Source organism: Nelusetta ayraudi, unplaced genomic scaffold, assembly GCF_046127955.1.
Source record: "Nelusetta ayraudi isolate G7.1 ecotype Tasmania unplaced genomic scaffold, CSIRO-AGI_Nayr_v1 ptg000017l, whole genome shotgun sequence".
In the NCBI taxonomy this organism is placed as follows: Eukaryota; Metazoa; Chordata; class Actinopteri; order Tetraodontiformes; family Monacanthidae; genus Nelusetta; species Nelusetta ayraudi.
In genome coordinates, this window is record NW_027466067.1 from 7250691 (window position 1) to 7264561 (window position 13871).

A 13871-nucleotide genomic window follows, 5' to 3' on the forward strand; every position below is an offset into this window, starting at 1 on the left:
GTCGTCGTGGATGCAGGAGATGTGAACAATGCTGCCTCACTGAGGAGGTCCGGCTCTGAGTTCTAGAGACACGGTGTGGGCCGTACCTCGATGCTGCCCCCGACTCGCGCCAGGAGGGGCGGCAGAGGTTTGTCCTTCTCGTTCTTCAGCTGCCGACGGGAGTGTCTGCGTCCACCTGAAGCGTTGACACAAAGGATTTTTAGGATCCTCAGAAAGCAGAAGAGACTGAGTCAAAAAAAACAAAAACCTCAAGGTTTACCATCAGGCCTCTCCTCGAAGTCTTCGTCCTCGTCCTCGGACCCCACGGAGTACTCCGACTGATTGTCTGAAAGATCATTCTGCCATTCTGAGCCCACACATCAAAGAGACACAGCACATTGCATTCGCTTCCACTGGTGGCCACCCGAGGGCGCCACGGCACTGCGGATTACTCCAGACCACTGGGGCGTGCCGTGCACATACTGTACCACTGCGGTCCTCAGAGAGTGAGGTGAGAGGTCGCTACTTTGCCAGACTATCAATTTAAACTCAGTGAGTGCTCTCAGCCGCGCGGGGCGCTCCAATCTTTGCGCTCTCCTCGTCGACGACTGTTGAACTTTGAGCACAGAGACAGCGGACAGATAGACTGTTGAGCTACAGTTTCTTTTTTTTTTTTCAAATCCAACTTTTGAAAAGCACTTGAAAAGGAGCGCGCTTTGGGCAAGTATAAAACAGATTTAATTGAGGTCAACGGCTCTTGCTGAGACTGGCAGAATTTACTGAATGCGCTCATTAATTCCGCCGCTGATGGACCGTGTTAATTGGTAATTTGCTAAAGAGACCGAGCTTCATTTTGCCCCCTCACGGTTTACAGGGAGCCTCGGGTTTATGCTACAAAAGCTGCTGACCTGCACAAGGATTTTGCACCATGGCAAAAAGGCTCAGAAAATTTTTAAAAACCTTTGTTTTTTTTGTTTTTTTTCACTATGATCCATCTCTCTTCTAAATATTATCTTTACTGCACTTAATTTTGAATTGTTGCAAGCGCTAAAATGCTCCAAGGAGAGTTTTCAATTTATTTGGATGAGGGTTTGCACACCACGGAATGTTTTTTTTTTGAGGCTGCTTGAGTGTGCGTTTGCGTGTGCGCGCGTCTGTAAAACCCACCTTGATCTTCTTGCGTTGTGTCGTTGTAGTTGACCTGCTTCCGGATGCGCTTGCCCTTGCCGAGGTTGCGAGCCAGATCCTCCTGCTGCTGCTCGTAGTGGTGGCGGAGGAGCTTCTCCCAGTAGTCTGGATCCACGTTCTCCTCCTGCTTGATGATCTCCCGCTCCACTTCCTCCTACACACAGTCACACGTCCTCGTTGACTGACATGATTGTTCAAAGGGAAAAAGAAAAACAGGCACGCGCACACAGACTGACCTAAAAACTGAAAGGAGGAATTAGCGGTGCCGTTCAGACATGGAGACTTTAGTGCGTCTCTGAATGCGGATTTTGCACTTTCACACATTATAAATCAGTGGTGTACAGTGTGTTTACAGGGCCCTCACACACAGTAACAAGGCCTTTAGCGACACGGCTGTGGCTCCTGGTGGTTTCACAGCTTTATAGCACGTTTAGTTATCCTTGGGGACTCACAAAGTTTAGAAACCCCTTTATTGCATCATTAAATATTTACCAAACTTATTGTTGAGCCGTACAGGGTGTTTAAAATTAAGTGTGCTGCTGGCCTCTAATGACGTCTTCTTAAAGCCTGATTCAAACTGTTCCATGTAACTTGATTTGTGTTGACAAGTAACAAAAGCACATTGCAGTGATGCTGAAGGCGAGTGATGGAAGATCCACCGTGAGACAAAATTCCCTTTCGCTTTTGGAATTGATTGATACACGCTGGCTGAGCCCTTTGTGACATCACAAAGGGAACATGTTAGGTTTATTGACATCACCCCCCCACCCCCCACCCCCAGTTGGGTGCCTCTGTTCGGCTGCATTGTTTTTCTCCCCTTCCAAACATGTGGAAGTTCCAACACAGCATCAGGTTTAGCAGGAGGCTAAAACTCTGGCGCTGGCTGCAAACAAAGGGCTCAATGTATGTTTTCCTGGTGTTGTATCGATTATTCTTTTTTAATAACCTGGTTTCATTTGAAATTTCACCAATTCATCACTAACCCCTGTGCTGAATGAGGCTGTGCTAACATTTTCAGACCCACATTATTACTCGAAGAAGGAACCAATCGCTCGGCTGCCGTGCTCTCACCTCCCCCTCCTCCTCCTTCACCACATACTGGGCCACCTTGAACGAGCTCAGGTACTCGTTCATGTTCTGGATCTCCGTGTCCTCCGTGGCGTCCTGGCTGCGGTCCAGCAGCTTGGAGATGGCGTCGTCGTCGTAGTGGATCACGTTCCCCTCCTCGCCGTCCTTGTTGTCGCCTGTTGATGAGGGAGTTTTAGTCCCATCGCGTTTCAGCTCAAGCTGCGGCGGCTTCGATATCCTACCCATGGCTCTCGCGGCCTCCATCTCGTCCTTGAAGAGCTCCTCTGTGCCAAACTTGAGGATGTCGTCCAGCTCTTGTTTGGACATGGAGCCGGTTTTGGAGCCCAAGCCGGGCCGCACCACCAGGTGGGTCAGCATCATTTTCCTCTTTGCCACCTGAGTGATTCGCTCCTCCACTGAACCCCGCGTCACAAAGCGGTATATCATCACCTTCCGGTTCTGGCCGATGCGGTGAGCTCTGCTGAAGGCCTTACGAGTGAGAGATTCACAGATATAAGGTTTTAATGTTCTATTAAAACAACTACAACTGTTGCTGGTCTTCACATACCTATCAGTATTTTTGTGTACTAGTACAACAGTAAAAAAAAGAAAAAAAAGAAAAGAAAAAGGTTTTCATGCACCCTGAACATTTTAAATAATCTCAAACAGCATCAGGAAATATTTGTGGAAAAATCTTATTTGTGTTTTAAAAGGTTTGGCTGCATCAGACAGACGCAAACCAAAGCAAATCATTTTTCTTCTGTTTATCATCATCCTGCTAAAATATCCAATTTTGACCTGTGCAAACAAAGCAAAAGAGAGAAAGTGTGTTGTGGGTGACGAAACTGAAAAATTGCACCTGGAGGCTTAAGAGTGATTCTTAACGCAACATATTAACAAATGCATGAGGTGTGCAAACACTTTTTCTTCACCACTATATATATTTGCAGTAGATGATACTAGGAACTCCCTGAGTGTTGTGATAGGTTAAAAGGTCAGAGATGGGCCCTTACTTGGCAGGTTCTTTAGGAAAAACAGCAATATACTATACTATAACACAGTATGTGATTATAGCCTCTTGTGGGGTTTTGGTGCAGCCGCAAATGTCGACAACCTCCCAGGCCGGGATGATCTTATTTGTGTCATTTGGTACGAGGCCAGCAGGCGTACTTGGATGTCGTTGTGAGGATTCCAGTCCGAGTCGTAGATGATGACCGTGTCTGCGCTCGCCAGGTTGATACCGAGACCTCCGGCTCGCGTCGACAGCAGGAAGCAGAACTGCTGGGCGCCGGGCGCTGCGACGGCAGACCAGGAAGCAGTGAGGTCACCGTGACGACCACCATAAACACGGCAACGATGCAAAGCAGTGGCTGGACATTTGTTTTGATTGTGGGAGTGGGAAGCTCACCGTTGAAGCGGTCGATGGCCTCCTGCCTGAGGCCACCGGTAATCCCACCGTCGATGCGCTCGTACTTGTAGCCTTCAAACTCCATAAAATCCTCCAGCAGGTCCAGCATCTTTGTCATCTGTGGAAGGACAATAGAACAAGAAAAAAACCTGTAAAACCAACATATCTATAAGCTGCTGTTAGTCTGATTGTTTCTTCAATCATGCTGAATCATACGAGGAAATGTCTCCTCCAGGTGGCGGCACCGAGTCGGCAAAACTTTAAAAACTTGACAACAGTCTCCACAGTACCCGCTTTCAGACGCGACCTCCGATTTGGACCGTTACCTGAGAGAAAATCAGAACCCTGTGTCCTTCATCCTTCAGCTTCTTCAGCATTTTCTGGAGCAGCGTCAATTTTCCTGAGGACTTCACCAGCAGGTTGCCGTCATACGAGCCGTTGGGTAAGACGGGAGCTTCCTGTAGCGGCAAATCGCACACGTCAGCCAACAATAGCTTTACATGTCCGACCAGAAGAGCAGGACACACAGGGGGCGCTGTGGAGCCACTTTCTGCCGCTGTTGGTTGTGTCTTGGTTTGGTTTTTGGAATATTGCATGAAGCTACTTTGAAACATATAACCACAGGTTTGAAGCCAACCAGTGGTGGAGCTACAGTAGAGGATTAAGGTCCCAGTAAACATCTTTAAAACTGGAGTTATTAAGCGAGTCGGTTCAGTCGATCTGGCCTTCAAACTGTATGGCGCTTAGCGCCCCCTGGTGCGCCCAGCCTAGCCTTGCTGAACGCCTGCCGCCTTACCACCGCAGCCACGGGGAACAGGTAGGGATGGTTGCAGCACTTCTTCAGGTCCATCATGATGTTGAGCAGGGACACCTGGTTGCCTCCACCTTTGGAGTTCAGAGCCTCAAAGTTCCGGGTCAATATGAACTTGTAATATTTCCTGCAGGTTGATCAGTGGAGACAGAAACAGGAAAAAGACAGGCTGTTTATTGGAAGTACATGATTTTGTTCTGTTTTGCACATTAACTACAGCCAATGCATGACGCAAGACCCTTTTGTATTTTTGGCAATAAACTCTATATGATTAAATACTGACTGTAATACTGACACTGGGTATCTGTAGTGTTATTTTTCAGATATTGCAGCATTTATGACCATAGCAATAATGTTGGAATCAAATGAGACTCTTGGTTTGGTAGGAGCATATTTTTAGCTCTGGAGTTGGGCAGATGTTTTTGGGAATGTTTTTTAAGTGCCGCTGGGCTGGTTTATTTCTGTCTCACAGACCTGGCAACCCAGGCCTGCAGACAAACATCAGCCTTCACCCATTACTCACTTCTGCATGGGGCTGAGCTCCACCCTGACGATCAGCTCCGTCTTTGCAGGCATGTTCTTGAAGACGTCAGCCTTCAGCCTCCTGAGCATGTGAGGGCCCAGCAGGTCATGAAGCTTTTTAATCTGGTCCTCCTTGGAGATGTCGGCAAACTCCTCCAGGAAGCCCTCCAGGTTGCTGTGCAGGTCACGATTCAGGAAGAGGAATTAACCACAGGCGGGTGGAGATTAAACTGATCTTTGATTTAGATCCCACACTTCAGCGCCGCGGCTCGTGCCTGACTTTCGGTCTTACGAAGGGAGCGTCTTTGATGTGTTAAAGGAAAAAAAATGCAAGTGGAGGAGCAGACTCACTTGAAGCGTTCCGGGGTGAGGAAGTTCAGCAGGTGAAACAGCTCTTCCAGGTTGTTCTGAAGCGGCGTCCCGGTCAGCAGCAGCTTGTAGTAGATCTTGTACCCGTTTAGAATTCGGAAAAACTGGACAGAAGAAGAAACATTTAATGAGTTTGTCCCGCTTTCTCGAGATTTAAGTGCACCTGGCTGTGAAGAAATGTGCTGCTTTACCTTTGACTGGTTGTTCTTTAACCTGTGGGCCTCGTCCACCACCAGGCAGGCCCACGTGATGGAGCCCAGGATGGCCTGATCGATGGTGATCAGCTCGTAGGACGTCAGCAGCACGTGGAATTTGATGGGAGTGTCTTTCTGCAGAGGGGAAAGAGATGCATAATTACGGCTGACCAGTTTAACGACGGGATGGAGCCGTGGTGGCACAAATTAAGCCCCCGGGTGAAAGCTTTGTAAAAAGCTCCTAGAGGCCGCCCGCTTGACAGAACCTCCTGCCGTACCTTCATGCGGAACACCTTGCGTCCCGATTTCACAGCGCTGTCCTCGTAGGTGAACTCGTTCTCCCTGATGATGGCCCGGCTGTCCTTGTCCCCCGTGTAGGTCACCACGTAGAAATCTGGCGCCCACATCTCAAACTCCCTCTCCCAGTTGATGATGGTGGACAGGGGCGCGCTCACCAAGAACGGCCCCTTGGAGTGACCCTGAGGAAGACACGGCCTTATTGTCCACTTCTCTCTAAGAAGTACTTACAGTACATAATCTACAAAGGCGTTAACAACAAAATATGCAAAGACTGACAATGCAGTACTAGAACTCCGCACATCAAACAAGAATATAGTGAAACAAACATCAGGTGATCATCTTAGAATTTCTTAGATTTTGTCCTGCTGTCCTGTAATCAAAGATTTAGGCTACTACACAGAGGAGGGTAATGGTTCCAATAGCGAGGGAGGAAGAAGAGATCCGCATGCACTGATATGTTCATGTAACCAGCCAATAAACAAGGAGCAAGAAAACAACACACTGTGATGTCACTTCCTACTCTACATGTCGTAATGCTGCTTTTTCCGTGCACAGAAAATTGTGTTTTTCCCGAGGACTAATAAGCAGAGCATCACATCGCTGTCCAAAAACGTTTTGTTTTTTTTCAATTCATAAAAGAAATCCATACCCAAGATAACCACCACTTCCTCAACACCCTGCCATCACTTGCACAACTGGCCAGTTGCTGCCACCGTTCAAATCAATAACAGTCTCAAACAAGATAAAAGTCCAAACAAACCTGTCACTTCACAGGTGCTGAGTATCTTAAACCTCACACATATTGTTGGATAGCCTAGTGCCAAATTCTTGAACTTTACTACAAGACCATAAATCGCAGAGCCGGTGACCTTCCTCAGACTTCCTCAATCTTAGACCCAGTCTCAATATTCTGGAAGGGTCCAGAACAGCCGATGAGTGATCCAAAATTAAATTAGGCGCACCTTGGAACCCCTTACACATTATTTTCACCTCTTTAAACATCCTGCCATGCTCATCTTCAACCCATAAATGGTTCGAGTCCATTTTCCACAACTCTTTAAGGGCTGAAAGTGCCTGGTTGTCATTTGTCAGATGATAACATACGGCTGCTTCATGGCCTTTACGATAAATCCTAGATGTTTTATCGAAACACTCTTCGGGTTTTGGGATCTGCTTTCCCAAAGCCAATCTCAGATAGTAAAAGGCAGCTGCAAATGTTTTTTAAAAAATCCCTGATGTATGACAATGTCAAATTGGAGTAGACAGAAAGAATAATGTGTTAATGCTGGAGGTCCCCAGTTGTGCCTTTTTTCCATTTAAACCATCCAACAAATGGAAAATTTGTTGAAATGTGACTTGGGATTAGACAATTCCAGGAAACATTTAAATACGGAAAACTGAAGACAACAAATATTTAAGCAATTTTAGGCCGCAAAGATTCAATAAGTCCAGTTATTGGATGTTTTTTCTTGTCTGTTCGCAAAAAGAACTTGACAAAGACGACAGCGACTGGAGACAGACTCCTAAATACAAAACCAAAGAGGAAACTGTCTTATATTTAAATTAAATTATACAATTTCTGAAGAAGCACTTGAAGGAGGGCACTCACAAGCCAAAAGTCAGAAAAAACGCAAAAAAATTTTTTTTTAACACAGTGTGTAACTGTGTATAAGGTTGCAAAAACAAAAAGGTAATAATACTAAATTTAAGAAAAGTCTCTAGAACTTCATCATAAAAACTGAGCGCTGTCCCTAGATACTTGAACAAGGGGATTTTGCAGCTTTGAATTCATGTATTTCCTGGCAACTGCCAGGACATTCAACAGTATGTCAGAGTGCCAAGGCTCACCTCTTTGTAGAGAGAGTAAAGGAACACGATTGTCTGCACCGTCTTCCCGAGGCCCATCTCATCGGCCAGGATGGTGTCGGTGCCCTGAGCCCAGGAGAACCTCAGCCAGTTCAGGCCCTCCAGCTGGTACGGGTGCAGCGTCCCCCCGGTGGCGTTGATGTACCACGGCTGGTGTTCGAACTTGATGGTGGGCTGGTATCAGAGGCACGGGGGAAAGTCATAAACAAACAAAAGAAACAAATAAACGGTTGGAAGGTCAAAGGTCTATTGTGTAAAATTTAATGGCACCCATTCTCAAGGAAAGCAAACTGCAAACAAGGTCAATATTTTCCGATGTCCCAACAGCTTTAGGGTAAAATCACCAAACCCTGATGAGATTTATGTCATGGCTGTAACTATTAAGGCAAAATATGGTAACATTCTTGCAAGTGAACCTGTTCTTTTACAAAATTTTAACGAGTTATTTTATTAGAGGATGGGGAAAAAAAAGTTATTTGTTGTTAATTTACGTGACTGACTCACTGAAAAAAAATAAACAAAAAAAAATGATGTGACTGTTTGTTATGCTGATAGATCCCTTCAAAATTTTACGCACTGGGCCTTTAAACCATCACACATCACATAGTAGACCTACACTTCCGTGCTTACGTCTATGATGGGAGCATCAGGAGGGACCTCCCTCTTCGGATGGTCCTCCTCCAGTTTCTTGCCTTTCTTCACCACCAGGGGGCGTTGGTCCTCCCCTAGTATTTGCTCCCTGGCAAGTGATGGAGGCGGTGGGACGGGACAAACCGCAGACATCAGAGGACAGCGTCACATACTGGCCGTAAGCACCGCCAAACTGACTGGAAGCTGTTAACTGACCTGTGGTCCCAGTAAGAGGCTTTATGGCTGTTGTAATCGGGGATGTTAAAATCATCCATCTCCCACGTGCACTGGTCGTAGGGCAGGTCCCTCCACTTGATCAGGTAATGGACATCACCATCTTTGTCGAAGCTGCGGGGAGGAAGCAGAGGTCAGTGTGGTAGTTTTCACTGAGGTTTCCCGAGACTCTTGAACTATTGAAGGAGGGACAGTTTCCTTCTGCAATGTGAGGTTCTTTACAGGGTGACAACCTTGACAGGAAATGTTCAAACACTGGCCTGGATCAGATCACACATTTGCTTAGTTTTCCATGATGTCACCATGAGAAGGGAATTGATCCCAGGCGGCCGCTTTCATTACCGTCTTGAAGATCATGCTGGAGTTACTTGGACGTGAATATTTTTTGACAAATTGCACTTGGTGAGTTGGGTATGTGAGGCATTCAGGGTTTTGGGTATTTCCTTAGAGAATAGTAGAATGCGAAACAAACAACAACAAAAAAAAAAACAATCCTCTCATCCATTTTCTACCAACAAGTCGGCAGTTTGTGGCACTGAGGAACAAACAAGCTCTCCCACCCCCACCCACACATAAGGACAACGTAGAGGAGCCAGTTCATTGAACTTGCACGTCTTTGAAGGACGGGGAGAACATGGAAAGTCAAAACAGGACACCTTATTGGTGAGAGCCTAAAATCCGAAATCCAGGGAGACAACTTTATGATACTTTTCATTACACCAAATTCAACACAATTCCATATGGTTTTAATATAGTGGCTCAGATGAGTAATCTTGGACATTTAAAATCAAGGGGGGAAGGCAGACATCAAAAACTTATGTCAAATTACAAGTGCATGGAGTGCTGCTGGGTGTGGGAAACAAGAAGTGTACTGCTCTTCGGCATGGGGATCAAAAAGTTAGGGAAACATTTCAAAAGGGCCGAGGCACTTGAGGACAATGAAATATATATAAAAAGCCTTTATTAGATCATGGCTTTATAGTTCAAAATGCCAACATGTTTCGGCAATGTCGCCCTCCGCAGGTTGCTGTTATCTGCCCTGAAGAAGGCCTACATGGTCCGGACATACTGTACGCTGTCTTTTTGAAATGTTTTTCTATCAAAAACTTCCGATGCGTGAAACAAACTCGAGTGAAAACCCGGTGGAAGATCAAGAGCCGAGCGTGGGCGTCCACCTGTGGTTGAGTATCCGGTGGATGACCATCCACTCCGGCTTGATGCCGTAGCGGTAGAAGCGCTCCTCCATCACGGCGTACTGGGGGTCTTTGCTCTTCCTCTTCTCGCTGTTGAGCTCCTCCTCGCCGGAGCCGTAGTCGAACGGCGGCGGCTCGTCCATTTCGTTCTTGCGCTGGTAGTTCCGATACATGACGGTGTGGTACAGCTCCAACTGCACCGGCGCGCGCACACACACACACACACACACACACACACACAGCGAGAGAGAGAGAGAGAGGGAGAGAGAGGCAAAAAGCGATCAATTCCGCTCAGTTTCAACCCTCTGGCGAAGAGCTTCCCCTCTGAAAACGCCAGCATAAATTCTTTCCGTGGTATTGATGCTGATTAGATCAGGTGCTTTTGTGTTCCAGAATGGATTAAGACCAGGATAAGAAATAAATTAAGGGATGCCGTCATGTTTTTAAGTACTTAATTGTTTAAACACCTGCAAATTAAATGTCACTTTGACTGGAGCGCTCGGCCTTGCTCGCCAATTAGTTTGAGGGCGATAAAACACGCGCCTTCGTTCGATCCACACGTTTCTTGACCGACTGCTGAAACTGCCAAAAGAGGAATCATGAATAAAGGATGACAGACGAGTCCAGTGGAAACTCTGCTGGCCAAGAGTCGCTCGTTCCACTTTTTTTTTCTTTTACTCTCTCAAAGACGACACGTTCCAGTGGCCAAAGCGAACCAAAAACGTCCCTCATCCTGGGACTGGGCCCAGTTCTCTGCTGTCTCACCTGCAGCTCGCTGACCCAGGAGCAGTGCCAGTAGGAAAGGCCCGCCCACTTGACAAAGAACTCCCTCTCTGGGTGGCCCTTGAGGGGGGGGTTGGTCAGCGGGTCGTTTGGCTTGCCGTCCGGCCCTGGAGGCATCTCGGCTGGCAGCGGCGGCTCGCCCCACGTCCAGTGCAGGATCTTCTGGACCTTGCCTTTGAGGGGGGGGCACTGAGGGAGGGGGAGACACAGGGGGAAGTGTTGTCAACGCATGATAGCAAATACGGTCGATAAGCAGTTAAAGCCAAGGGAGGAGAAAGAGCAAGATCAGCGCGTCTGTAATGTAGGGACAATGCAATGTCAACACACGGCTGACAGGTGCTCGCAAGAGCTGCAGGTGCTGTGATATGCAGTAAGTGCAACTGATCTATTTGTAATAACAATGGGCCTTTTACCTTACTAATCAATCAATCAATCAACTTGTATTTGTACTGCGCTAAATCACAACCAAGGGGGTCTCAAAGCGCTTTGAACAATCAAAAGAAAACCAACGGAACCCTGCAGAGCAAGCAAGGTGCGACAGAGGCCAGGAAAAACTCCCCTGTGGGAAGGAAACCAAAGCTAGATCTGGCCTCTAGAGGGCGCTCATCTGCATTGACCGGTTGAGGTGGAAGGAAATACAAATAAAATGTAGAGAGAGAGACAGACAGAGATAGAAGTAATCAGAGTGGCATACAAGTGAGCCGCAGGGTGAGCAACCAAATACATACCGAGCCCTCATAATATAAATCTATGATTTATATTAATAAATAATTCAAATATAGAAATACAGACATGCATAAGTATATGACACAAATATAAACATGCATAAGTATAAAGATATATGCTGTTGTGTAGTTATGCATCCAATTATTCTAAAGTTTCAATAGACTTAAATGTAGAACAGAGGGCTGCTTATGCTGCTGTCCATATAGTGAACGTTAAATTACGTCCTGGGTCCTGAACTTATGTCTAAAATGTCTAAAATGAATGAATAAACTAATGAACTCAAAAACCAAAACCACTTGCCGTGCGTCGCGTGAGGATGAAAAACAAAGGTCATTAGATCTAGATAGCCTGATCGTTTAGAAAATATAGACTTCCCTGTCAGTTTGGTACTTTTTAAAGTTACCACCACTTATTATAGAGCATCAGCTTCACTTCCGGGATGGCTGGGATGGGCGCCTCCCCTCCAGCCACCTCCAGCACAGGAGATGCGGATGGACGGATGCTGTCATCGCAGATTCAATTTGAATAACGACTGCAAAAGTCATTTACTGGTGGCGCCCAACGCAGGCAGAGGCAAGGATGACGCATCCAGATTATAACCCACGTTGCCATAGGTACCGAGCTGCCGTCATCTCACAGCAGCGTAAAACAACAGATGCAGCTCCATGCCGGGCGCTCTGTCGACGCATCGTCAGTTCAAGGTGGCGCAAGTTGAAAATCAACTCGTAACGGTCCTTGCAGTGACGTTAACAAAAGTGGAATAATTACGGCGAATCACATTGAAGAAGGGCGTTTGCAAGTTTCTGTTGGTCGCTGTGCAGTTTTCCAATCGGACTCAGCTTTCTATAGACGCCACTTCTTTTCTACTGTCGAGCTCACCATGCAGCGCGGGCACAGCCACTCCCCGTTGGGTATCTCGGGCAGCGGCGGGTTCAGGCAGTGGATGTGGTAGGAGGACGGGCAGGTGTCGCAGCACAGCAGCTCCCCTCCGTCTTTACACACTCGGCAGAACTCCATGTGGTCGTCCTCCTCCTCGCCCGCTGCCTCCTCTTCCTCCTCGTCCTCGTCTTTGGCCTCCCACTGGATACCCTCCTTCTCCTGTAGGGGGGGAGGCGTACACGCACACCTGGTCAAGGCCTCGACACCGTCTCAATTCATTTTGCGCAGCCGGCTGGGCTCGTTTGTTGTGGTTGTTTTTTGTAAGGGATAATATCAGACCGTTCTTGCAGTGTCTTTTTGTTGTATTAACATATTGGGACGGCGAGAGCAAAAGGCTGCCAGATCACAGCTTTGTTGTGTGTTAGTTTTCACTGTTACACAAGATGTCTGTGAAAAGTTCCACGACTCCCAAACGCTGAGCAGCCTTTCGCGAACACGCCACACAACCAACGGCACAACGAAGGACCCAGAAGCGAAAAGATTTTTTAAAATACGTAAAAGTAAATGTAAAAATAAGAGTAATTCTGTATCAATGTGTTTAAGGGGATGGTTACCCACATTTCGTACAACCTACGCAACCAATATGGAGTTACACAGAGGGAAAATAATTACATTCAAATACAAGAGTACAAAAGAAAAAAGAAAATTCGAGACGATTCCAGCATAGAGGATTTCTTGCTGTCACGTCTTCACAATCCAGCCTGTGCTGACACAAACTCAAACCCACCTGCCTAAAGCTACAGTGATAAGTAAGAGTTAGCCAAACCATAAAAACAAAAACACAGATAATGTTGCCATTTTGAAAAGAAATTGGACAGCGTCTCTTTTGGATGTCTGGGTGACAGCACACAAGCACCATGTGGATTTTTTTAAAATCTGGAATCTGAGACTAACATGTGCATCTATTGAGCAGAATTCACTCGCTCTGTGAAACCCTAGAACAGTGACGTGAATGAGAAACTGTCATCAGAAATCACCAACAAAACAGTAAAGCAAACAAAATATCCCTTTAAACATAAAACCACCATCAAATGTGCAGGGCCACAGAAGGCAACACTGGGCCACTGTGTGGCTTTCTCCATTAACCACAAAGCTGAATCGTCCTCGGACTCCTGATCCGCCACATCATCCGCAATGAGCAGATTAACCTTTTCACTCACGCAGTGGGGACAGCTCCATTTGCCCTCGGGAGCCTTCTCCAGCTCGGGGTCCAGGCACACCAGGTGGTACGCTCTGGGGCAGGTGTCACACAGGATGATCTCTCCCCCCTGCTGGCAAACCTCGCAGTAGTCCTGGTGGTCGGTCTCGTAGCCGTCGCCATCCTCCTCTGGCGAAGGGAAGGAAAGAGCGAAGTGAAGTGAAGGCGGTCCAACGCAAACAAAAAGCTCACGAGAGTCGGGAAGCTGATGAGAGGAAATCAGCGTCAGGGGCCGTGGAGACCGCTTAATGAGGCGTGTTGAACGTTTAAACACGTTCATTGGGCTGAAAGTCAATAGCGCGAACAGAGGCACTGTTCAAATGTTAGTCAGTCAGAGTGCAGTTTCATTTGCGCATGTATTCCACAAGCCTTTGCAAAACTTGCCGAATTAAAAAAGGACACAAACAAATTTTCTCGGTTTCTCAGTAAATCCTGCCTTTTTGGAGAAGATGGTTTAATTTTA

The 13871-nt window shown here is 46.9% G+C and overlaps 1 protein-coding gene across 3 annotated transcripts in view; it reads right to left on the reverse strand.

Annotated features, from left to right (window-relative positions):
- chd5 (chromodomain helicase DNA binding protein 5) overlaps positions 1-13871 on the reverse strand; it is a 44509-nt gene that overhangs the window by 10001 nt on the left and 20637 nt on the right. For 2 of the 3 annotated variants that reach the window (XM_076025084.1, XM_076025083.1), the window contains exons 8-26: positions 13371-13537; positions 12151-12369; positions 10528-10734; positions 9745-9956; positions 8552-8683; positions 8336-8444; positions 7688-7879; positions 5818-6018; positions 5537-5674; positions 5328-5449; positions 4978-5151; positions 4440-4581; positions 3970-4101; positions 3644-3761; positions 3406-3530; positions 2239-2724; positions 1147-1321; positions 260-325; positions 87-175 (exon numbers count right to left, since the gene is read on the reverse strand). In XM_076025084.1, coding sequence (XP_075881199.1) covers positions 87-175; positions 260-325; positions 1147-1321; positions 2239-2724; positions 3406-3530; positions 3644-3761; positions 3970-4101; positions 4440-4581; positions 4978-5151; positions 5328-5449; positions 5537-5674; positions 5818-6018; positions 7688-7879; positions 8336-8444; positions 8552-8683; positions 9745-9956; positions 10528-10734; positions 12151-12369; positions 13371-13537 — 3206 coding nt within the window. The remainder of the gene's footprint in view (positions 1-86; positions 176-259; positions 326-1146; positions 1322-2238; positions 2725-3405; positions 3531-3643; positions 3762-3969; positions 4102-4439; positions 4582-4977; positions 5152-5327; positions 5450-5536; positions 5675-5817; positions 6019-7687; positions 7880-8335; positions 8445-8551; positions 8684-9744; positions 9957-10527; positions 10735-12150; positions 12370-13370; positions 13538-13871) is intronic. The other variant, XM_076025086.1, reaches the window with a different exon arrangement.